At 64.4% G+C, this 24466-nt stretch overlaps 5 protein-coding genes across 5 annotated transcripts; 4 read left to right on the plus strand and 1 right to left on the minus strand.

The window, feature by feature from the left end:
• The first annotated feature begins 90 nt into the window (after window positions 1-90).
• Window positions 91-1362, plus strand: CHLRE_13g589000v5 (uncharacterized protein). The gene is made up of 3 exons (XM_001693590.2): window positions 91-334; window positions 535-586; window positions 746-1362. Exons 1-3 carry the CDS (start codon window positions 123-125, stop codon window positions 857-859), a joined length of 378 nt encoding a protein of 125 aa, XP_001693642.1. The 5' UTR covers window positions 91-122; the 3' UTR covers window positions 860-1362.
• Window positions 1363-2028: 666 nt separating this feature from the next.
• On the minus strand, window positions 2029-8374 carry CHLRE_13g589050v5 (uncharacterized protein). Its single transcript, XM_043069722.1, has 14 exons — window positions 8122-8374; window positions 7666-8002; window positions 7348-7453; window positions 7081-7178; window positions 6726-6790; window positions 6514-6531; window positions 5937-6070; window positions 5556-5652; window positions 5059-5178; window positions 4635-4748; window positions 4402-4477; window positions 3923-4125; window positions 3289-3633; window positions 2029-3013 (listed from the first exon to the last, which is right to left on the minus strand). Exons 1-14 carry the CDS (start codon window positions 8170-8172, stop codon window positions 2909-2911), a joined length of 1869 nt encoding a protein of 622 aa, XP_042917697.1. The 5' UTR covers window positions 8173-8374; the 3' UTR covers window positions 2029-2908.
• A 100-nt stretch (window positions 8375-8474) lies between these two features.
• CHLRE_13g589100v5 (uncharacterized protein) lies at window positions 8475-11259 on the plus strand. The gene is made up of 6 exons (XM_001693591.2): window positions 8475-8694; window positions 8928-9082; window positions 9439-9574; window positions 9777-9825; window positions 10040-10193; window positions 10455-11259. Exons 1-6 carry the CDS (start codon window positions 8692-8694, stop codon window positions 10591-10593), a joined length of 636 nt encoding a protein of 211 aa, XP_001693643.1. The 5' UTR covers window positions 8475-8691; the 3' UTR covers window positions 10594-11259.
• Window positions 11260-12914: 1655 nt separating this feature from the next.
• CHLRE_13g589150v5 (uncharacterized protein) lies at window positions 12915-17116 on the plus strand. The gene is made up of 8 exons (XM_043069723.1): window positions 12915-13344; window positions 13543-13660; window positions 14087-14185; window positions 14409-14531; window positions 14877-14972; window positions 15522-15602; window positions 15827-15871; window positions 16065-17116. Exons 1-8 carry the CDS (start codon window positions 13112-13114, stop codon window positions 16941-16943), a joined length of 1674 nt encoding a protein of 557 aa, XP_042917698.1. The 5' UTR covers window positions 12915-13111; the 3' UTR covers window positions 16944-17116.
• A 48-nt stretch (window positions 17117-17164) lies between these two features.
• Window positions 17165-24426, plus strand: CHLRE_13g589167v5 (uncharacterized protein). The gene is made up of 11 exons (XM_043069724.1): window positions 17165-17591; window positions 17830-18049; window positions 18338-18483; window positions 18757-18890; window positions 19074-19236; window positions 19459-19525; window positions 19795-21893; window positions 22207-22338; window positions 22601-22738; window positions 22907-23115; window positions 23345-24426. The coding sequence occupies exons 1-11, from the start codon at window positions 17196-17198 to the stop codon at window positions 23550-23552; spliced, it is 3912 nt and encodes a 1303-aa protein (XP_042917699.1). The 5' UTR covers window positions 17165-17195; the 3' UTR covers window positions 23553-24426.
• The last annotated feature ends 40 nt before the right edge of the window (window positions 24427-24466 follow it).

Genomic DNA, 24466 nt, shown 5'->3' on the forward strand with positions numbered 1-24466 from the left:
GAGCTGTGACCCGAGCTTGCCCAAGTGCAATGAGTTGACTTGGATCGCAGACAATTTTCGTGCGCCCAAGTGAGACCTTCAGCAGTGCGTAGGCTTACAATTCAATAGTAAGGTAAACTACCATGGCCCCCAGCAGCAAGAATACGTCGGCCACAAATGCGCCGCTGGTCACCAAGCGCCAAGAGTCGCGGAAACAGTGGCAGGGAGTAGGCTATTCCTGCCTGGCATTTTCACTTGGGTGTTTCGGCTTGAGTCAGTTTTTCCTCCCAACAATCCTGGACCCGGGGACCAAACCGGAGCAGCAGCGACTTTACAGCAGCCTCGCAGTGGCCTGGTGGGTTCGTTGTTGGTGTAGGGGTGAGGGTTGACGCCGCGAGGCCTGAGGGGGTCAACTTGGGTGAGGCAGAGGGGCAAAAGTGCCCTATCACGTGCCTGTGCCCAGCACTCGTCTTCTTGGCTGGTCCTCCGTTGGAGGGCCTTCCTGCGTGATGCACGATCAGTGAAGCACACACCGTTCCCTACACCTCCGCACAGGTGCGTCTTCGTATTAAGCCTCATCCGGAGCTTCATCTGGCAATCAGATAAGGTGGGCCATATGCAATATGCAACCATGCAGATAGCCAGCCTGTCACTGGACCTTCCAGTGTCCACCCAGGGGCCAAGCTGCATGCGCAACGGCCCTGCTGCAGCACAGCCGATGCGTCCGTCGCAAATCCATGTTGTTTGCTCATGCCTTGCTTGACAGGTGGCTGCGCCAGGGCAAGAGCAAGTTGCCTCTGACGGCAAACAGGCAGCGGTAGAGGAAGAGGAGGACTCGAACAAGAAGGGAGCCGCCACGCGGCGGCCGCGGAGAGCGTGATGCTAGCGGTTGCAAGGACGAGGGCAAAATTACTGCGATGTAGGTGGGAGGAGAAACTGGCGCCAGCAAAGAGCCGTGTTGCAGGCCGGCGCGGGAATGTATGGTTTGGTGAACTGGTGTGATGACGGAATGCGGGTGCTTCTTGGCGCGGTGTGGCTGGGTGGCATGGATTGGTAATGCATTGTGCTTTACAGCTCAAGGTGCAGGCTGGGCGACATTTCAGGCCCAGGCCCGGGGATCGGAGGTGTTAGGATAGCGGTTGTGGCGAGCGGTAGTGGCCTAGTGGGTCAAACCGCAATGTAATGGGGCATGTCGTGAAGGGGCACCGGTGCGCGGCAGACAAGCGCTGAAATCGGCTGATGTGCTGTACCTACTCGCCCTAGCCTAAATAAATACCGTGGTAGGCTGTCGGCGCTGCAGGTGCCGTGCGACGCACGTCCCGGTCTACCTCTAAAATATAACAGCCTTATGGCTTATGATAACACTCATGAATCATGAGCCCCACCATTCTGTGTCCGCGCCCTGAGGGCTGGCTTCGGGAGTTCGGGTTCTATGGCTAGAGGATCGTTTTGGCATTCTCTTGTCCGCCTTTTTGGGCTGAGCCCCCTGAGCGAAGCGATCCAGGGGGGGCGAAGCCCCCCAGGATTGCCCCTGTCCGTGCCTGCCTGCCTGCCTGCCTGCGTGCCTGCCTGTGTCGACAAAAAGTACCATACTGGCACAAACCGCGAGTGCCACGTATTATTAATTGCAATTACCTATTGTAGAAAAATAGACGGCAGGGAAAACTCGGCCGGAGCGAGAAGCGACCTCGTGAGTCCATGGACATCTTGACTTTCTTCAGTTCGCGAGTATAGCTCTCGGCCCCTAAATATCTTACATCCATGTATCAAAACATGTCGACGACAAGCGTCTTGGGGCAAGAATGTCGAAATTGTTTGCAACAGCCAAACCATGCGTCCCCGAGCCTTACATGTGTCGCGGCCCGGGATCCCGCGCCCGAGCCCGGCTAGCCGTTTGCGGTGCTTGAGTGGGATGTGGGTGAGGTGCATTTGGGATATCATGGACCGTGAAGTGGCGTGGGTAAGGTGGCGTGGCGTGGCGGGGACAGGGCATGTCGGTGCCTCGGCACGGCGTTGGCATAGTGGCCAGTCCCGCTGGATGGGCTTGCAAGGGTGCTGTTCATGTCGCCGGTGCCCATCGTCACATCCCCTTGCGCTACATGGGGCTCAGCCCATTTTCCAGCTGTACAAAGCTGACACCCCTTGTTCCCCCTGCCTGCCAGGCTGCCATCCCCTTTCACTTCCGCAAAATCCGCATGCTGTGCTGCAGCTTGAGACTTGAGTCCTTCAAACGGCGTGGCCATCCGTCCACTTACAGACACTGCCGCCATAGCCGGTGGGGACCGGCACTAATAAATTAGCGTGGGCGCACAAGGCCCTCACAGCCCTGTGCAAGCAGTCTCGTCCATGCAGTGTAGCACGCCGCTTTCGTTGAATGCTTGGCGCCTCATTCGCAGGCTTCAAGATCAGTTTGCGCAACCCTGTGACGCTACATGTACCAGTGCTACCCATCCTGGCAGCGGCCGTCTGCGGCAATGCACTGCCTGATGCCAAGCGCCCTGGCAGCTTTGATTCATGCACGCCGCCGCCGTCCTTCGCTGGATGCACGAGCTAGAGTCCTTCGCAAAACCATGCGGCGCCAGGGCCACGACTGGGCCATGACTGCGGAGCCTGGCCACACGCGGCCTGGAAACCAGCTCTCCCTGCCCTTTCCGCCTGCCCACTGCGTTCGGAAATGCCGTTAAGCAAACGCAGCCCAACCTCAAAGCCCCGCCTCCCATTGCAGTCGCCAGGCCTCCACAGCATTCCATCCGAACAGACCGTATCTTTCAATCCCGACCCCTGCCCAACGTCAGTCCGCAGCTCCCTTCCGAACAAGAAACCTGGTGCAAAAGCCCGGTTGCTCCCACGTTGCTCCCTTCTAGTCAGAGCAGGTCAGAGTGCAATCAGACAGACCAAGCCGCTCTCCGCTCCATGCAGACCAAGCCGCTCAGTCGTCGTCCGTGAGCACGTCGTCCGAGTCGTCGTCCAGCTTAACCTCGTCCTCATCCTCCTCCGTCTCCTCCTCGTCGCTGCCGCCAAACTCCTTGTATGCCTGTGCGTCAAAGCGGGAGTTCGCAGTCCGCAAGTGAGCGCACCATTAGGACAGCATGTTGCCAGCAGGGCGCGCATGCGGCCCCAGTACCACAGCACACCACCACGGGGGTGCGACGTACGTGCGCGCTGGCTCCAGCACCCGCTTCACAGCGAGACCACGCAACCTCCTTCAAGGGCCGCCACCACCAATCCCCAACACCATGCACCACCACACACACCACTGTTTCCTTTCGGGATGGGTTCAAGTTACCACTCACACCACAACCAGCTCACCTGCAGGGCGCCATTGACGCGCGCCGGCCGCCGCGAGCGCCCCGCCGCCAGCGAGCCGCCCGGCCCGCCCGCCTCCAGCCCCGCGCGCTGCCGCTCCGCCAACTGGAACTCGTGGCTCACGGTGTCGCGCACCATGCTGCCGTACGTGATGACCAGGTCGCCCTCAAACACCTCGGGCAGGCGGGCGGTCACGGAGGACACCAGCTTGTCCAGGCACGTGTCGGACACGGGCCAGGCGTTGGCGGGGAGCGCTGGCGGCGGCACGGGCGGCGCGGTGCCAGGCGGGCGCCAGGGCAGCGCCAGCGGTACGCGCGTGGGGCGCTGCGCGTAGGTGCGCGCAGTGTGCTGCAGGGCGAGGAGCGGAGACAGAGTTGGGTGAGATTGTGGCAGTGGCAGTACAAAGGTCCGCAAGCGCCCTCACACTTTGGACGCGCGGTCGAACACGCCTTCCCCATTTGCCCAAACGTTTGCCCTTTGTTCTCGATGCCCCCTTCCATTAGGGACTGTGTGGACACCCGAGTTCATGATCCCCAGATGAATGGCTGGCCTTCCAACCCCCATGGCGTGACTTTTGACACGAACCCCAACCCCTTCCTTCGCCACCTTTTCCCATCGCTCGCCCCTGGAGCCCCACCTGGAACTGCGTGGACACCAGGTTCATGACCTCCAGGTGGATGTTGGCGCTGCGGCTGGTCTCCAGCGCCACAGCCATGGGCCGCAGCCCAGGCGGCAGCTGCGGCGGCGCCGCGCCACTGCCGGGCGGCGGCAGCGCGGGCAGCGGCGCGGCGGGGTCATCCCGCTCCACGTGGAACCAGGTGATAGCGCTGGCAGGCGCGGCTGTTACACGTGGCAACGAAAACACATACGGGGTCGAGAAGGTTCGACGCAGGGGTGGGGGCGCGCTTGCTGTCTCCCTCAGCACGGGGTTGAAAGGAAGGCACCGTCCGGATGGTCGCGCATGAAGCGTGAGCAAGGACAGTTAAACAGCGCCCAGCTACGTGGAGGGGAGCGACTGCCCCGGGTGCGGCGAATGGCTTGTGAGAGCCGTTGAGAGCCGTAAGCCAAGATGGTATGTGCCAAGCCCAAAGCACTCAACAGCGAATCTCAACTCACTGGTCATGGCGGGGTCAAAGGGGGAGATGATGGCGCACACGGACGGCTCCGCGCCGCCCGCAGTGCGCACTCTCGCCTGTTGTCATGACCACACAAAAAGGAGCTGTCAGCTCCATCTTTAGCTGGGTCCTGACATCAGGAACCACTGATTGGCTCTTTCCAGCCACAACCCAGATGCACCACGTGCTCAACAAACAGATACGTGAACAAACTCGCGCGAGCGCCGCACCCACCTGCGCCGTGGCCTGCGCCAGCACGTCCAGCGCGTTGGGCTGGTCGTAGTAGGCGGGATGGGAGCGGTAGGAGCCAACGCACGTCAGGCCCCAGTCCTTAATCACCTCCGTCACCTGGGTGAGGGTTAGGTGGTGGGTTTGAGCGAGTTGGGGCCAGGACAACAGCGTTAGAAAGAACACACAGTGGCAAAGAGCGTCGGACAGCTCTGGCGGGTTCATGTTGGGCACGATGTAAAGGCGCTCCTCAAACGTGCTCTGACCAAAAATTCGGCCCTTTTGGGTACTCGGCGCAGTCAGATCCACCTACCCTCCTCTGTCCATTCCTCCTTAAGCACCTGCTGCTTTGACCGATAAACCCGTCCACGCTCTCGTGCCTGCCTCCCCTTGAGCCCCGCTCCGCCCCAACCGGGTCCCCTCTCCTCACCCGCGCCAGGTCGATGGGGTCGAACTCCACTGCTACGGGCGGCCGGGGAGCGCCGTACGCGCTGGGGTAGGTGGCGGCGGCCGAGGCCGGCGCCTCCAGCACTGGGAACACCCGTGTGACCTGCAAACAACACGCATACACATGCACACATACACATACCATCGCATACGTCGTCTAGCTTGTACCGTTCCCTTGCGCCCCAAAACACACCGGAGGGACGTGGATGATATGAGAAGGCAAGACCCAACTAACGGAATTCCTTGCCGTTACCGATGCCCGCTGCCGCTGCCGCTTCGTGCATCCCTGTGGGCCGCTTCCCTCTGTACTCGCTGCTACCCAGCAGCAGACGCGCGCGGTCCCTAGCCCCTGCTCCTTGCTCACCTCCCTCCTTCCGGACCCTAAGTATGGCCCCTCTGCCCATTCCGTCCTGACCCACGTCACTCCCCTCCCCTCCTCCCCAACCCTCCTCCGCCTCCCACCCCCCCCGCTCCTCGCACCTTGAGCAGGCGCTCGCCCTCGTCGAAGCTGCCCGCCAGCAGCCCGCCCACCTCGGTGGCGGAGCAGTGCGCGTGGAAGTCCATCACAATCACCACCCTGTGGGGGAGACACGTGTGCACAGCCACGTGCATGTGCAGATGGCGATCAGGGACCGGCGCACGTGTCGGCGCAGGCGCAGCCAGCTGCGTGCCTGTCCCCGCCGTTCGCTTCCCCTGCCCGGACCACCTCGCCTCGCCCATGCCTCAGCAGTCCGTGCGCAACAGCGCCCTAAAGGCACCCTTTTGCGTCTCTCTATCTACCCCAAACCCCCAGCCCCCAACTCCCAACCCTCATTCCTCCGCCCCTAACGCCCCCACCCCAACGTCCCGCCCGCCACTCACAGCTCGCTGATCTCCACGCGGAAGGGCTGCGCGCCCTGCTCGCCGCTGCCGGGCGCGCCGGCGTACTGCCCGCACTCGATGGGCTCTAGCTCCGAGGGCTCGCCCAGCGGCATGGTGGGGCCGCGATGGGCAGTCTGAATCCGGTAAAGGTAGATAGGAGCAGGAGCAGAGACAGGAAGGTTAGCGCGCGCGCAGTGAGGCCTAGCAGGCCCGGGGAGCCGGCAGGGGTTGGCAACGGCAAGGCAGGCCAGGCCAGCGAGTGCTCCGGCAAGGGGTGGTGGTGGTGGCGGTGGTGAAGCAGCAGGCTACCCCCCCCCGGTGGTAACAACTTCGTCTGCAGTCTTCCGTGCATCCTGTACCGCTTTTCCAAACATCCCTGCAACCCCCCCCCCCAGACAACTGCCGCCTCTGCCTGTACTCGGCTGGTTTAGTTTGGTTTGGTTTTGTTTGGGCTGGTATCTACACACACACACACACACCACACACACACACACACACACACACACACAGACCCATGAGAGCACAGAAGCCACAGCCCCAACAGCAACCACCCATGCGCTGCACGCCCGGCACTCACCGGACTGCCGGGGCCGTCCTACGGGAGGAGGCAGGCGCGCCACGGAGGCCGGCGCCGAGGGAGGCAACGTCAACACAGGGATTGACAGCAGCAGTGAGCCTCGGGTCCGATTGTCATGTAGTATGCCCCTTGACGCCCCGGACCCGCAGCCAAGCCCTCATTAGGCAAGGCCACAGCGGCCACAGCGGCAACGCCCATGCAAAGTCGCGCACCTTAAGCTTGAGCTTTATCTTCAGGCCCGCCCCGTCCATGCGTTGCCGCTTGTTAGGCGGCCCGTCTGCGAACACCCACAATCAGCAGCCGGTATCAGCCGCTGTACGCTGGCTCAAATCCCCAGCACCGGGCGCTTGTATGCGCCACGCAGAACGGCCCCGCACGCGCACAGCTTGCACGTCAAGTGCGGATCTACCCGCCATCCGCTCCTTGCACGCGGCCAGTCGCCGCAGCACCGCCATGGCCTTGGGCAAACATTGACCTGCACGTAGCCCCCCTCCCGAAGCATCCAAGACATACAGCGCCCTACTGCCCCTCATCAATCTCGCATCGTTCATCTCACTCAACGCTCACCGTCGTCGTCTCCGTAATGAGAGCTAGACCCGGGCGTGTCGCGCCCCGACGCTGCCAGCTGCTGCCGCAGGTACTGCTCCTTGTAGTGCTCCAACAGCCTGGCAGTATGGAAGAAGGACACACATGCTTTCGCGGCGTGTACATTACTGGATAGGGAGCTGCGGATCTGTCAGCTACAGACTCAGACGGGTGTTGTGGGCCTTGAACAGGTTGAGGAAACCCAGGTGCCTGCGAATTCGTCATGAATCTGAGAACTGAATCACTCACTTTCCGGCGTATTTGACCGCCTTCCAGCCGTCGTCCGCCTTGCGCTCCGGGTTGAGCTTGCGCTTGACGAAGATAGAGAAGGCGGAGGGCGACTCGAAGGTTTGCCCTGTCGTGCCATGGCATCGTATGCACCACCCCAGCATCGTTATGACAGGCGAGTGGCTGAGGACATGCTATGACGACCATCGCGCATGGTTGGGGGGGCCAACCCCTCCAGTGGGGTCGACGCCCCCGTGCTACAGCCTTGCGCTGCCCACTCTCCGTTGCAGTCCCCCGTGCCATCGCAGACTTCCGGTTATTCCCAGGCCGCACTCTCACCATCACACATGATGGTGGCCTCCTCCGTCAGGTCTGCCCACGTGATAAGGCCCTTGTATTCCACATATAGCACCTTGCTGCCGGGCACCAGAAACCCGGCGTCCAGCAGCGTCCGCAGCGTGATAGCTCCCGCGGGCCGCTTGGGGGCGGCTTTGGGCTTCGCTCCCGTACCACCCTTGGCTGCAGGTGGCTTGGGTGGCGCCCGAGGTGCCGGCGGGGGGCGCAAAGGAACCGGCGGCACAGGGATGGTGCCGCGAGGTGCCGCTAGCGACCCCGGCACTGGACGGGCGCCAGCAGGCCCCCCCAGCACCGGTTTGGCGCCAGCGGGCCCGCGCCGCTGCGAGCGAAAAAGGCGTCCACAAGATCGTTGTGTCAAACTGTGGCAACTGCAGGCCGACAAGCCCAGTCGCGTCGCCGGTCAGCAAAAGTCGTCTGTGCACCCCAAACTGTCCGCACCTGGATCTGCGCCTGCACCTCGTCATCGGTGTCTGTGCCACTGTCTGACATTTATCCCAACACCTAGAGCGCGCAAAACTTAGGGGAGGCGCCGGGCTCGGGCGACCGCCTTCCTGAGACCGCCCAGTCCTCGCGAGCTTAGGAGCGGCGTATACGATGGATTTGAGGGTTTCGAAACGCAGAGCTAACAGAATTGGTAGAGCCTTGAGGGGCCAGCTGCGGGTTTGCCGGTTCGCTGGGTGCGGGATGAGGGTTGAACTAGCAGAGTTGGCTTAGCCGGGCCAAAACAAATGAAATGCAGCACAGCTAGCTTAATCCTTGAACGCCCAGGCAGAAATGCACAGCCTACCAAACTCGCCTAATTTTGCAGGCTCGGCCCGATGCGTTCGGAAAGCCGCGCGACGTTTCGCAATGGTGACGGTATTAGCTTGTGCATCTGAAGCGTCTACTTCCGGGGCAGCGCACGCAAGCAGCGAACAACAACGCTCACGGAGACAATACCCTAATACGAGGGTCCAAAGCATCGTGGAGTACTTGGACGCTCACCCGCAACGAGTGCAGTCCATACCAATGGTGGGGAGGTGTCCGCACTACGGGCTGGGCTGTGGGAGGATTGACGCATCCGCTGCGGGATCGTGGGGGTTTTGTGTCCGCGCGCTTCCTTACTTGTCCTGCGAAGCGTGAGCTGCTTGTCAGGATTTAAATCCCGCTGGCGCATATCCGTCGCCGACTCGCTCCGGAAACTCAAGCCAGGGGAAAGACACAGACCCGGCGCTCTGAACCCGACCTGCACTCCCCCTTCGCAGATCTATGACGCCAGCGTTAGCTCCAGCCACCTGCCAGCCGTGGTGCAGGGCCTGGGGCCGGAGGACGTGATGCCCAGCAGGAGGCGGAATAAGGACCCGCTGGCGGCGGACCACTGGGCGCGGGTGGTGGCGGGGCTGCTGTATGTGGGCTGCGGGTGAGTCAGGAGCCATGAGTCATGAGCGGCATGGCACGGCGGTTCAATGGCAGGCAGGCTGTCGGCAGGGGCTAGGGATGGCAGGGTGGACGGGTAGCCGGTGGCGTACCGGGGCATGGGTTTGGAACGTGGAGTTTGCGTGCCGTTGTTGCTGCACCAGGGCACGCCGTGACCTTCCTAATTTCCAAGCTCCAAACGCCCCTCCAACGCGGGGGCGGTGATGACCGCCATTGCTTCAGCACCACCGATGCGGCGATATCTCGGCGGCGCCCGTAGGCAAGGGGTTCGCATCCTATCCAAGTCCTGAGCCACCACATGCGCTGTTCTTCCTGTGGCTTGGGCACTGGCCGCTGCAGGGGGCTGGACCACGCGCACAACCTCGTCACGCCGCTTTGCTGGGGCGCGGCCACGGCCTACGGGGGGCGGCCCATTGAGGGCTCGCCGGCCGCACACGACGCCGCGTATGTTCACGCGCTCATACACCGGTCCGAGGTGGGTGGGGATGGGCCATGGAGCGGGAGAGGGACAGGCAAGGGCTTTCGCGAGTAGGTTTCAAGATGGAGTGGAATGCGCGCGGGTGGGACAGCGAAAGGCGGGCTCATATTGGTGTATGATACTTGCAACGCTGCGTCATTGCGCACCACACAAGAATCAGGCGTACCAACGGCTTTGTCCGTTGTCCTTCGTGTCACAGGGCGTGCACGACGGCGAGTTCGGGAGCGGCTTCTCCAATGCCAACTTCTGTAAGTTGTTGCGAGGGTTTGCCTACTTGCCTCACTCGCTGCTAAATGGACCACCCTCATGGCTTCGCCACAGGGGCTCACCCTGCCCCTGCTGCCCGTCAGCCTGCTTGTCCTGCGCTCTTGTGTTGTTGTCGTGTGCGGACATTCCACCACAGACCACGCCCAACCCCCGCATCGCCTCGAACCTTACCTTTCCCTCCCCTGCCGCGCACAGGGTATAAGGCCGCTGGCCCGCACCCCATACATCCGGCCGTACTGGAGGCCATGAAGCGGCACGCGGCCGCCGCAGACGCCGCCGACAAGGCCGCGGACCGGGAGCGGTTGCGGACGCTGGTGGCAAACCACGGTAACGCGTTCTCCACATCGCGGTGAGTGTTTAGCTGACGTGTGTTGCTGCCATGGCTGTTGGGCGCTAGAGAGAAGGAGATGGAATTGGTGTGGCATTGGGTCCTTACTGAACCGATCACGCCGTACAGCATGCATGAAGTCAGCGGTTCCCCTGCGTGCATTCCCTGCATGTGGCAAAGCTGATATTGTTGGGCCCCGAAAAGTGCTCACTGCCCATGCCTTGATGTTGGCTCGCGCCCTGGCACCAATGCGCTCGGCTTCTGCCTGCGGCGCAACTGCAGGTGGGTGGCAGTGTGCGGCGAGGCGGCGCGCAGCGGCGGGCGCGACCCGGCGCTGGTGCGCTTCGTGGAGCGCGTGGTGGGCGACGAGTGGCGGGCGCTGCTGGAGCACTGCTACGGCAAGCTGGAGGAGGTGGCGTGAAGTGCTGTCTGTGAGGTGCTAAGTGAGGAGCTGACGGCGTGGCCAACGGATGAGTTTAGTTCATAAGCCTGGAGACGTCGCGCACACCATTCGCAGCCTTGACTGTGAACGGGGGAATGGGAGCGCGGCGCAGCAGGGTATATGCTTGAGTCGCATTGCCCAAGACGGTGCACGGGCGGCATGGATGTCAGCTGTACGACTGTGCCCGAGTGGGAGAGTGTGGAATGGCTACGGAGTTCAGGGCCGGGGCTGTGGCAACGGCGGCCAGGTCAGGCCAGGTGTTGCTATGTACAGGTGGGAGCAATGGAGCAATAAGACATCACCACTGCGGGTGGGTGTATGTGGCAGTATGTGGGAGCGCACACTACTCGGCTCACAGCCGCCACGCGCTGCTCGTTTCACAGCATTGTATGTACGGGTACGGCAGCATGCAGGATGATTACTCAAGCTTAAGCATCAGGGATAGGCGGTCTTTCATTTATTCTATTTGTTGACGGGAAGTTCGTTGGAGCAAAGTTGGTTGTGCAGCACTGCAGCGTTGTTGGGAATGCGCCTGCACGGGAGCTCCGAGGCTACCGGGGAGCCCGCTGGCCTTCGTAGCCATGAACCCCAGTTGCCGGGGCTGCAGCAGAGCGTTTGGTGGTCCATTTGTAACATTGGCTAACCGATGTTGACGGCCCCAAGGTTGGAGGGCGAACCTCGGCAGGCCACAGGGCTAGCGCCCAGTGCTCGTATCGTCCATCTACGCTGTAGAAATTTGCCCCAAATCCGCCGAAGGCGGAGTAATATTTTGGGGTCTGGGGCCGCGCATCTACAGAGTGTAGACGCTTTTGGGCGGATTTGGCGGTATTTTAGACAGGGAGCGTAGATGTTTTGGGGGTTTGGGGGGCGTGCCTCTAGGGAAAGTTTCTGGGCGTAGATGGCGCGGGAGGGGTCATCTACGCTGTGTAGACGCCGGGGGCCTAAAGTCATCTACAAGATACCGGCACTGCTAGCGCCGCATCCACTGCCGCTACCGCCCGCAGCCGCGCCTGCCGTACCTGCCGCTGCTGCGGCCCCCGGGTAGCAGCTGCTGCCTAGCCTGCCAACCGCCGGCAGCAGCGACGGCCCATCGACCAAGCCGCCAACACAGCTGCCAGCAGCTCCTGACATGCTGGTGCTGTTGCCCGGAGTGCAGCCCTTCCTGCAAACCTGCACCCGCCCAAACCTGCCTTGACACTGTCCCATCGCACACCCGGTCACCCGCCCAAACCTGCTCCCGCCCAAACCCGCACGTGCCCAACCTGCACCTGCCCAAACCTGCACGGCTGCACCCGCCCAAACCTGCACCCGCCCAAAATTCACCCGCCCAAGCCTGGAATGGGGGACGGGTCCTATCGGAGTCCTTCGAGGGACAATGGGAAACCAAACAGGCACCCCTTGGTATACAATAATAACAAGCCCACACGTAATAGCAAGCCCACACACGTGAAGTGCTTCGGCGTGTGGGAACGCGGCGTTGGCGAGAGCCACGGACGGCCCTAATACTGAAGGGGCCTGTCGCACCCGTGGACGGCACTGTAGCATTGGCCGACGATTGCCCCAGCCCACGTTCGGCCGGGCACGGACACGAACCGTGTGCTGGTTGGGGGCGGAGCCCCCGAAAACGTTTTGGGGGTAAGAGATGCGAACATCTGTCACTGGCACCGATCCTGCCTTCGCAACAACCTGACCCTGGCTTGTAAGCTAGCGTTGTGCCGCCTGTGTTCTGATCTTGCGTGTCAGCTGTCGTTGTTCCACCTGTGTGCTGGTCTCCACAGATGACGATGACGGCAGCGCGGGGGCTGCACCCATCAGCCCCCGTTTCCGCCTCGGTGCCACTACTTCTCGACAGGCGGACGCCGCCAAGAAGAGTGACGACACCACCACGGCGGCTTGCAGCACACCTGGCTTCACTTCTGCGCCTCCTTTCCGCGCCTCCTGCCCCTAGCTAGGTGAGAAGGGTGCTGGCGGTGCATGCAACGCGCTTGCAGCTGCACGTTCAGTGCAGTGCGTGTCATGCCAGTGCACGTACCGTGTCGGGTGAAGTTGGCGGCGGCAGCGGCGACTTTGAGGAGTGAGCGGTCGGCTGGTCACGGGGCGGTCAGGGCGGTGCTGGCGGACCGTCCTTTCATTGTATATGTAAACAAAGGAAAGAATGCGCCTCGTGCCTCGTGCCTTCGGGTGGCGGGCAATCGCAGCTGATCGCAGCTGGAGGGTGGGGGTGGTGTAAACAAGGGCGTGTCAACACACCGCACCCAAACACAACATTGTAACAAAGGCTTTGATAACAAAGTTGCGTTGTTGCTTCACCCGTCGAAAAATTCTAGCACGGACTGCAGTCTTGGACACACTGCACAACAGCCAACGTTCATAATCATATCCCAAGCCCAGCCAACTAACAATTATGAATCCACTCAAAGTCAGTATCCTAGGCTGAGCTCCAAGTTTAGGAAGAGTCGTAAAGCCAACGCTGCAGTAGTCCAGCCAATCGGAGCGGATGGCTTCTGCTGCGGTGGACTCCGGGCGCCAGCGCAGCCTGCTGGCAAATGCTCAGGCTCTTGTCGCCGAGCTGCGCGCGCTGCCGCTCGACCCGGCCACAACCCGGGCGAGCTACCCGCGCATGTTCGACCTCGTCAGACTCGTGAAGCGGTACAGCGAGGCCACGGCCGCGCTCCCGGCTGACGAGACGCGAGCAATGTGGGAGCAGCGTGGACAGTGGCTGCAGGAGGAGTGAGTCTGACACGGGGACCAGGGGAGGGAGGCGGGAGTGTGGCTTGGGTTTCATGGGGACCCAAACACGCGTGGGGGTGTCGCACACAAACCGTCGATGTGCTGCTTTGACATCCGCATGCGTTCACCTCCATCCCCGCATCTGCTCATCGTTTTCTCCTTCAACAACGCTATCCGCGATCCTTCTCAACACGACAGGGTGGCGGGCCTTGCTCAGGAGCGCATCTACTCGCCCGACCAGCAGCAGTACTGGCTCAATCTGCTGCTGCTGCTGTTTGCGGGGGCGGAGGCGTGCGACCGGGCACTGCGGGAAAAGGTGGGGCGGGCGGCGGCGAGCGGGAGCGGAAGGTGCACTGCTTGCAGCCGCACAGGGGAAGGGCGCGGACAGGCGCCCACGTGGGAGGGCAGCGTGCGGCACACGTGCAATGCGACTGGTTGGCAGCGTGCGTGTGTCAGACCGCGTGGGCGGCGGTAGGTTCTTTTGTGGGTGGATCCCACTGCCGCACGAGCCGCCCACTCCCTCCAGACTCACACGCTGCGTGCGGCGCACCCCTCCACCTGCCCTTCTCGCGCATCCCCGCGTCCTCCCTCTCCCTGAGCATCGCAGCGTGTTCCTTGCCGACGGTGGTGAAACCACCCCTGCCCTCTCCTGCCCACCTCTCTCCTGCCCTCTCCTCTCCTGCCCACTCGTGCCCTCCCCTGCCCCCTGCCCCCTGCCACCCCTCGCCGCGCCCCTCCGCAGCTGGAGCTGGACCTGGCTCTGCAGGCCGCTCACCGCCAGGCTGCGGAGCTGGGTGAGCAGCTGCGGGCGGCGCGCAGCGAGGCGGAGCAGGCGGCGCAGGTGAGGGCCCCAGAAGCCGGGGCGGGAGCCGGGGTGGGCGCATAGACTGCCTGGGGTCGGGTCGTGTGCTGCATGTATACGACGCGCACCTGTCATATGGATGGCAAGCGCCATGCTTGCTCTTTGTCCCCATGTCCCTTTCCCCTTGCCGCCACCCCCGCCTGGCCCTGCCCAGCCCCCACTCCCCTGCCCCTGTGCTGCCCCTCACCCATGCCCCCCACAGCGCACCGCCGTGCCTCCCGGCCTTGCTGAGGAGTTGCTGGAGGCTCGGTCCAAGGCCGCGGTGCTGGCGGCTGAGCTGGATAAGGGGCGGGCCGAGGCGGCGGCCGCCGCGCAGCAGATGCAGGTGGGCGGGCAGCGGCAGGGGCAGTGTGGGCGGCAGGGGCAGGGGCCTGGTAGGCCTGGTGGGCGTGATGGTGGGCAGGGCGCTGACGTGCTCAAGGGGAAGCAGCGGTGGCCTCCTGGCAAGGGGCAAGTTCCGCAGGGTCCAGGAACTGGTGCAGGGGCAGAATGTCTTGCGGGTGTGGGCGGTTCATAGGAAGCGCGGGCTCCGACGTTGCCGTGGCAAAGGTCAGCGGGTGGCTGCGGTCATATGCGACACGAGCATTTAGAACAAGCTTAGAACAGTGATTCATGACCGCTTCTTCCCTGCTTTTCCAACCTCCTAGCGCGTCCCGCCGTGCCCCTGCAGTTGCTAGTGGCGGAGCGGGACTCACTGCGGCAGCAGGTGGACGGGCTACGGGCGGAGCTGGCGGCGGCGCAGGACACCGCCGCCAGCAGGCAGGAGGTAGGCTTGGGAGGAGTTCATGTGGGCGCCTGGGGTGTGGTACGAGGTGCGATGGGAGGTGTGATGGGAGGTGGGAGGTGGGGTGGGATGGGAGGTGGGAGGGGAGGTGGGAGGTGGGATGGGATGTGGAGGGCAGGATCACAGGGGGGGGGGGGTTATAGATACCAGCCCAAACTTAACCGACAACAATGCTTAAGAGCGAGGGCAGTCCCAGAAAGGAGGGACGGGTGGGTCCGTAGGGCGGGGCTGCGACAGGCTGGTGTTGGGTATGGGCGTTAGGCGCATGCCGGGGGCATGGGATGGACAAGTGCAGCGGCGTGATAGTGCAGCGGCGAGATATCAGATGCCAGCAGGCCGCCCGCGCTTGAACAGGCGTTTCGCGGGTGCCGCTCCGCTGCCCCTTCCCGCACTGTACGCACGTCACGGAGGGGCTTGCATGGCGCGCCCCGGCCTTGCCTTCACCGCGGTGCATTTGTTGTCTGTCACCAATCCCCGCCACACCCCGGATCCCGCCGGCGCCGCGCCATGCCTTCGCCGCGCATGCCGCAGGTGATCCAGCAGCTGATGCAGCGCACCGAGACCAGCAGCAGCCAGGGGCATGCCACGGCCGCGGAGCTGACGCGGCTGCAGGCGAGTGGTCAAAGGGTGCTGTTGTGTTCTGCCGCAGGGCGTGTTTGCCTGGTGGTGTTGTGTGTATTGCGCAAGTGTGTTAAGTGTGCTGGTTGGGAAGCCGGTGGCGGGGGCTTGCTGTGCAAGTATGGCAGGCACCTATCAAGCAACGCCAAACCCACACGCATGCTACCGATCACGCTACGCCCGCATACCCGCACCCGCACTCGCCCTTGTACTCGCAGACGCACTGCAACACGCTGAGCGTTAACCTGGAGACCAATGCCAAGGTCGGTCGGGGCTGGGCTGCGGCGGGTTATCAGGCAGCGGGCAGGGCGCCGCTCCTTGTCAGCCAGCCGGCGTCGCGATCCCGTGCGTTGTCCTCTCGCCTCCGTCATTGCGACAACGCCCCTGCCGCAAGTCCTAAAGCGCCGGCGATCCAGAAAACCGTACGGTAAATGTTGTTGCATCGCGATGCTGTAGGTGATCGAGAAGCTGGTGGAGCTGAACAGCGAGCTGATGGACAACCTGAACGTGGCCACCGCCGCTGCCGACATCAATAAGAAAAAGGCGGCAGCGGGAGCAGGCGAGCAGCAGCAGCAGCTGCAGATCTCGACAGGAGGGGCAGCAGCAGCGGGGGCGCCAGGGGCAGCACCAGGCGGAGCGGCAGGTGGCGGCAGCAGCACCGGCGGGGGAGCAGGAGCGGGCACGGGCGGGAGCCCGGGGCCAAGTGGCTTTGGGGCTGGGGCTGGGGGCACGAGCTACCAGGCGGGGGCAGGCACAGCTGCTGCAGGGGCAGCTGCATCAGCGCCAGGGGGTGCCAATAGCACGTTGGGAGCGCCATGGCTGCAACGAAACGGCGCCGAGCCGGCCTCCAACGGTACCTACGGCACGCCCGCCTCGTCCTTCTCCGCATACGCCGCCTCTACCGTTGCCTCCACCGCTGCATCCGCGACGCCGCCACCGCCCCGCAGCGGGCATGCGGAGCCGTCTCTCACTGACGCGTTCGCGGCATTCCTAAAAGACGAGCAGCCGGCTGCGAAACCCGCAACAGCGGCGTTGCTGGCGGCGCCGCCAGGCAGCGCGCAGTCCTCGCAGGGTGGCCATGGGCATCCGCCAGGAGCGGCGGGAGCAGGAGGGGCAGGAGGAGGCGGGGGGCCTGGGGCCGGCCGTCGGGGCTTCGGGTTGGGCCTGGGGACGGTGTTGAGGTACGTGGCGGGGTCGGATCGCTCGAACACGGGGCACACGGCGGGTGCGGGGCAAGGGGGCACGGGTGGGGCGGGCGTGCCGACGCCGCCGTCGGGCGCGGGCGGTACGGCACCAGGTCAGCCGGCGAGGGCGATAGGCGAAGGTAGCCGATAGCGCTAGTGTAGAGCACAGGTAGGCAGGTCGGCGTGGCATTTGCAGAATAGTGTAAGTCAAGGCAGTTTCGGGTATGGCACCCTGTGGTGATGTGATGGGGTGGTTAATGGGTGTGCCGGCATGGCGTTCCGGGTGGACGTGGCGCCGTCATCGGTCGTTGGACTAACGCTGACCGGCGAATTTGGGCTTTTAAGCAAATGCTTTCAATTGCAAATCTAGTACTTAGAGACATGCACCATTAATAAAAGCATCATGCTGAGGAGCGCGACGCAGCTGGGGTGTCGGCTCCCGCCGCGCAAGCTGAATGCAGCCCCGAGGCTTTCTGTAGGAGGACGACAAACGTTCGTATGCATTAGGAAACCTCTGAGGTCAGCACAGCCTTTTCAGCCGGCTCCTGACCATGCGGTCGGTACTCGCGATGTCACGGTCGCGGCTGCAATCAGCGCCTCGCCCCCGAGTGACCCGAGTATCACGTTTAAGAAGCGCTTTTGGACGTTCATTGACGTGGTCGCCATTCTGGGCTCCGTGGGCGGTGCGCTGGCGGCCATTCTGAACCTATTCAGTGGCACCTATGTGCTGTTCCTGCCGCTGGTGCTGCCAGTGGTGTCACTGCTGTCCGCTCTGCAGCGTGAGGGGCTCATCGCCGAGGTGAGACGGCTGCTCATCCTTGCCACGGTGACAGACGCGGCAGGTCGCGCTTGCGGCGTTATACCGCACTCGGCGCACCCCTCCCCCCTCTCCTCGTCGTCGCTCTCGCGCCCGCTCCTTCCTTCACACCAGACGCCTACCACAACCACAGAGTCCAGCACACGCACGCACCCACCCACCCAACCTCGCTCCCTCCCTCCCACACCTCCCTCTTTCCCACAAACTCCCACACACGCAGGACAACCGGCGCGCCTACGACACGCTGCGTGCCAGCCTGGCCCGCGACTCCTCCGGCCTACTGGGGGAGGCGCGCTCCGCCATCGATGACGTACGCCGCGAGCTGAAGGGCCAGAGCACCACCGCCGCACGCCTCGCCACCATTGAGGCGCGCCTCTCCAGCCTTGAGGGATCCATTCTCAGCGTGGGCCGCGCTGCGCGCGAGGCCGCCGCCGGCCTGGGTAGGTTCATCGGCTTGGCGACATCACAAGAGGAGATGGCAGTGGGGGCTAGGTTACAAGTGGGAGGACAGGGCAACTAGGGCGTTGCAGTGGGGGCTAGGTTACAAGTGGGAGGACAGGGCAACTAGGGCGTTGCAAGCACGCAGAGACCGGCATCGGGATCCGTCAAAGCCCAGGACCTGGATTCCGCCAACGGACCATACCTCTTGTGTTCCGCTGCCTTGTGTTATGTTGCTGCAAGCCCTACCACTTCTGCAACCCCCACCCTCCCACCCCTGCGCTCCCCAGGCATGCTGCCTGAGCGGTTGGGCGGCGAGCAGCGTGTGGTGCTTGAGGGGCTGGTGGGCGCCATGCGTGTGGAGCTGCGGCGGGCGGCGGAGAGCCTGGCCAACAACGAGACCACGGCGCTGGCACGGCTGGATGCGCGGCTGGCGGTGGGTGGGGTCGGGGTGGGGTCGGAGTGGGGTCGGGGCGTGTGTGTGGAGATGTGGGGTGGGGTGGCGCGGGGGGTGGTTCGAGGTGCGGGAAGTGGGAACAAAGGATCGAGGTGTGGGGCGGGGTGTATGCGTGGACGTGGGTGATTGCGTGGCTGTGCGTGGTGTTGCTGTCCCATGGCCACCAACCAGCATTCCGTCCGGGCCAAACCGTGGCCGACTCCCTCGGGGCACCGCCTGCTCCTGCTGCTCCTGCTGCTACTGCTGCTGCAGGCTGTGGAGGGCAGCCTGTCGGGTCTGGAGGTGGCCCAGAGCGAGGGCATGCGGCGCCTGGGCATGAGCCTCAACAGCGCACTGGCGGACGCGGAGGCCACCCTGCAGAGCAGCGTGCGCAACGAGGTGGCCAGGTGGGGTTGTAGATACCAGCCCAAACTAAACCAGGTGGGGGCGGGGGGAGGCTGGATGAGGCGAGAAAAGCGAAGGCGCAAAATAGTGCGTGGGGTATCCTTTGGCGGGACCGGCGGAATGGCAAGTTTGTGGACCCAATGCTCTAAAAACCGTGTTGCGTGCTCACCTACCCGCCGCCCTAGGTCCATGGAGCCGGTCCGGCGGCTGCCGCAGATGCTGGCGGCGGCGCTGCCGCCCGCGCTGGCGGCGGCGGAGGCGGTGGAGGCGAGCGCCAACGGTGGCGTCCTGATCGGGGCTGGCGGCAGCGGCGGCGCGGTGGCGGGGGTGTCGCCGGAGCAAGTGCAGGTGAGAGCGCGGGGAGGGCCGGGAGGGCGGTGCGGCATGAGGCCCGCACACTGAGACGTTGGGCGTGTGTGTTTTGGCCGACACGGTCAACGGTAAACCCGTGGTTGCGTTGACCGGCAGGCGCCTGACCATCTCTACACAACGAAACACACGAAACGCACACGAAACACGCGGGCAAAGTATCGACCCCTTCCCCCTTGTGCTTTCCCCTAACACACACAGGCCATCGTGGGCCAGGAGCTGGATGCGGCGGTGGGGCGCATCCTGGACCTCCAGGCGGAGGGCTTTGGTGAGCAGCGGTTGGCGGTTGGTTGGTGGTGGCCGTTGGGGACCGGGCAGTGAGCAGCCGGCGGAGCCCTCTGGACTGTAGAGGTCCGTGGCGGAATAGGCTTCAAGAGTGCGTAAGCGAAACCGAGTCGGATACAGTCCACCGGAGAGACAGGACGACGCCACGCTCCCATGCGTCTGTCATGAGGCTTGTCATCACGACATAACGACATCACGTAAGCATTGACTGCCGTCCTCACCGTGCCGCTCCTTCCACCTTCCCACGCGCAGGCCGGCTGGGCGCAGTGCGGCCCACGCCGATGGACGACGAGCAGTGGGGGGCGCTGGGCCGCCGCCTGAGCCGCCTGGAGCGACTGGTGGAGGGCGTGCCGGCGGCGGCGGAGGGGTCACTGGTGCAGAACGGGGCCCTGGCGGCGGCGGTGGCGGCGGCGGTGCGCGACGCCGTGGCGGCGCAGCTGGCGGAGGCGCGCGCGGAGGCGGCGGCGGCCGCCGTCGCCGCCGCGGCGGCGGAGGGCGAGCGCGTGCGGAATGACGTGCTGGCGGCGCAGGTGGTGCTGCGCGAGGGACTGGATGGGCTGACGGCGGCACTGACGCCGCTGCAGCTGGGCGTGACGGAGGTGTCGGTGGCGGTGGCGACGATGGCCGAGGCCCAGCGCGAGGCGCAGGCCGCCGCCGCCGCGGCGACGGCGGCGGTGTCCCAACAGGAGGACGGGGACGGCGGCGGTGCCCTGGCGGCGGCGCCGCCGGCGGCGGCGCTGGCGCCGGCGGAGCTCAGCCGGCTGCTTGACGGCGTGGCGGCGGTGGCGGCGCTGCTCCGTGATGTGGATACTAAAGTGGGCTCTGTGGCGGCTGCGGTGGAGCGGTTGCCGGCGGAGGTGGCGGCTGCGGCGGCGCCCGCCGCTGGCGCAAGCGCTGGCACAGCGCTGGCGCGGGATGGAAGCGGGGACGGGCAGGCTGCTGCTGCTGCAGCTGCTGCAGCTGCGGCCGCGGCGGCGGCCGCGCAGCAGCAGCAGCGGGACCTGCAGGCGGGGATTGAGTCCATGCGTGCGGCGTTGGCGGCGCTGGCGGGGCAGGTGGGCGAGCTGGCGAGCAAGGCTACTACAGGCCCGACGGCGGCGCCAGTAGCCGCCACGGTCGTCCCCGCCACAGCCACAGCCGCCGCAGCCCCCGCACCGCCCAAGCTCTCTGACGTGCTTGCTTTCGAGGCCGGCCTCGTGGCGGGCGCAGCCGCCGACGCGGCGGCGGCCGCGTCAGGAGCGGCTGTAGCAGAGACGCAGGACGCGGCCGCTGCAACGGCTGTAGCAGGGGCCACGGGCCGGGCGCCGCCGGCGACTACGGGCGCCAGTCGTGAGCAGGCGTACGACTTGATGCTACAGCTGGCGGAGGCGCGGCGGCGCTCCGGCTCCGAGGCCGGCAGTAGCGGCAGTAGCAGCGAAGGCGGCGGCAGCTCGGATGCCGGCAGCGGGAGCGGCAGTAGAGGGTCGGGCGGCGCGCGCGTCGAGGCTTCGGCCACGGTCGTGACGGCGGAGGCGCACCTGCGGATTGATGGCCTGCCGCCGTTCGAGCATGGCACTGCTATTGAAGAGCTGTCACCGCTGCCGCCGTCGCAACAGGAGCTGGAGGCTAAAGCCTCGGCTCCGGAGCTGCCGCTGCCACCCCAGCAATCAGTTGGGCTACACCAGCAGCAGCAGCAGCAGCAGCAGCAGCAGTGGCAGCCGCAGCAGCAACAGCAGCAGCAGTGGCAGACCTCGGAAGCGGAGGAGGCCGCAGCGTCCGCGGCGGCCGGCGGCTACGGCTACGGCTACGGCGGCTGGCAGGGCCAGGACCCGCCGCAGCAGTGGCAGCCGCAGCCGCCGCAGGCGGGGTCACAACCACACGGCGGGGGCGATGGCCAGGGCTATGGCTATGCGGAGGCGTTGCCAGGCCTAGGGCCACATGCGGGTGTGGATGAGGTCGCAGAGGCTGCTGCTTACGCTGCGGTAGCCAACGGGCAACAGTCGTCATGGGGGACGGCAGCGGCACCGCCGCCGCCACGTCAGCAGCAGCCGCAGCCGCTGCAGCAGACCCTGCCGCCGGCGCAGCCCGCTGCGCCAGCAGCACAGCCCCCGCCGCAACAGCAGCAACCGCAGCAGCAGGTTTTTGCACAGCAGCAGCAACAGCACCCTGCATTTTCGTCGCCGCAGCAGCCGCCCATGTCGCCTCCACCGCAGCAGCAGCAGCAGGCGCAGCAGCAGCCGGGGCTGGGTGTGGGCGGCGGCGTGTCTCCCGACTACCGCATGCGACCCCTGGAGGGCCTGACTCCTAATGAGGTCATCTCGGAGGGGCTGCGGCTGCTGCGGCTGGGGCGAGAGGAGACGCGCAAGGGCGAGGTGAGGCATGCGGGAGAGAACAGAGTGGGAGCAGCGTTGGGAATCGTCCGTGTGTTGGCAAGCGTTGTCTAATTTACGGTATACGTGCGCTTGGGTCGAGGTGTCGGTAGTGTGGCGGCTAGCACCGATGTCACCACGTACCCCCAAGCCTGCACTTCGCCACCGTGTCGATTAGACCTGGTCCACCTCCTCCCTGCCACGCATACTCCCCCCCATATACACACACACACACACACACACACACGCACACACAAACACACACACACACACACACACACACGTCTGCGCCCTGCGTCACCCTGCCACCCCACAGGACTACGGCCTGGCTGACACGCTGCTCCAGTCAGCGGTGGCCGCCTTCACCTCCGCCTCGGAGCTGGCGCCCGCCAACGCCAAGGCCCTGGGCAACCTGGGCAACGCACTGCTGGCACGGGGCGAGCTCAAGGTGCGTGTGCATGATACGGTAGTGTTTGTTTTATAGATGCAAAGGAAAGGGGCGTGATGCTTGTGCGTGCGTGCGTGCGTGCGTGCGTGCATGTCCCAGAGTGGAAGGTAGAGTAATATGCAGCGCAGCTGTGTGCGCAAAGCTTCCTGCTATCCGCGTGCTTACCTACCCTCGTACCATTCATGTGCCATCAGCCTGCGCGCAAATTGACCACAAGAAGCCGACCCAGCCAGCTGCCGCCCACCCGCCGCCCCTCACACAGGCCGCCTATCTGGAGGCGCTGCGTGCCGGCCCGCCGCCCGCCACCTACGCGGAGGCGGAGGCGCAGCGGGGCGCGGAGACGGCCATGACTGGGGAGGCCAACGCGCTGCTGACGCAGGCGGGGCTCATGTTCATGAAGGTGGGGCGGGCCGAGGGCACGGGGGCGAGGGCGCACGCGGCTCGTGTTCGAGTTGTCGCGATTTCTGTGGCGGTCGCGGGCCGTCAAGGTATCGGGAGACTGTGAAACCTCATGGGAACGGCAAAGGCAACCTTTAAGCCCATCGCTTACGCAACCTCCCACCCGCAGGTGCTGGAGATGGAGGGCTGGTCCAGCCGCGCGCTGGTCAACTGGGGCCGCGCGCTGGTGCTGCGGGCGGACCTGCTGGCGGCGGCCCCCGAGGCCCTGGCGCCCGGCAGCGCCGCCGCCGCCGCCGTGGCCCAGCTGTACACCAGCGCTATCAACAAGTTCGAGGGCGTGCTGGAGGGGGAGCCAGACATGATACCCGCCAAGTACAGGTGCGTGTGATGCGTGGTGCGTGGTGTAACTCTGTGTGAAGTCGTGGATGCGTGGAGACGGTTGTGAGGTGTGTGTGTGTGTGTGTGTGTGCGTGGGATGTTCACTTTTTGGGTTCATAGTACACTTCCAGCACGACTTTACTGCAGTATCACAACACAGCACAACACAACACAACACGGCACAACAGAACAAAACGCAAGACAAAAGATTATATTCACAACTCGACAGGTGCGCGCTGGCCATGGCTGGGCTGTCCCGCACAAAGGCCGCCGGCAGCCGGGAGGCCCTGACGCTTCTGGCTGACGCCATCAACTACCTGCGAGATGTGCTGGCGTCACCCTCGCCTGACGCCGAGGCGCTGCGCGGCGCGGCGGCGGCGGCTCTGGCGGCGATGGAGCAGCAGCTGATGGCGGCGCGGGCGGGGCGCGTGGCGTGAAGGCGCGTAGTGTGAGGCAGGACGCTTGGGAGGCCAGCGCGGGTCCAGTGTGAGCGCCGCCGACGACGGCAGCCGTGGCCTGGGGGCTGGGGGGATCCACCGCCGTTACGCCGCCATAGGCCCACCCGCGCCGCCGCCGCCCAGCCCGGAGCTGGAAAGTCCCCATCCCACGCCAGTGCTGGTGAAGCTGCCTGAAGCGGGTGAGCGGCTGCCTGTGCAGCCGCTGGGGTGCCGCGGGCGGGGGACAGGGGGGGTCAGCGTGAGCACCGGCGAACGTCAGGCAAGATGGTTGGCACCTCCAGAGTATGGCCGTTTTTTGTTGCTGTTGCCCTATCGAAGGATGTCTGTTGCACGTTTACAAGGCCATGCGGCATCTGCTTAAAAGACTGCGAGACAGTTAAGATAGCACTCTGGAGTGGCGGCTTGTCCAACCCGTGGGTGCAGAGTCTGGAGGTCGGACCCGTTGAGGCCGGTAGGCGCATGTTGGTCTTGCCTCAACAAGGAGCATAAGCAAAATACGACGCATTCCTCACTTGACGCGACGCTAGAGGCAAAGGATATGAACGTTTTGGTCGGCCATTCGACGTTGTGTCGAAACCAAAACAGCGCGATAGGGGTTTCTCACGCGCTAAAGGCTGTCACTGCCAGAAAACAATCCGCTTCCCTCAGGGTAGCGCCGGCGCGAGAAACCGGTGTCACTCTGTCAAGTCGGCGGGGTCGCGAACTTAACGCCACGGATACGATGAACAGCAGATATGGAAGTTGAAGTGCGGACTTCTGAGTGGGGGCAAACTTTGGTCGGCATGGCCCCTTGATTTTATAGTGGTGCCCCATCGCGGGATAGTTTCAATTTCATGCTTGCTGGTCTCGGACCTCGTGGCATTCTATGACTTCTATTAGTATACATTGTCAGA

Source organism: Chlamydomonas reinhardtii, chromosome 13, assembly GCF_000002595.2.
Source record: "Chlamydomonas reinhardtii strain CC-503 cw92 mt+ chromosome 13, whole genome shotgun sequence".
Lineage (NCBI taxonomy): Eukaryota > Viridiplantae > Chlorophyta > Chlorophyceae > Chlamydomonadales > Chlamydomonadaceae > Chlamydomonas > Chlamydomonas reinhardtii.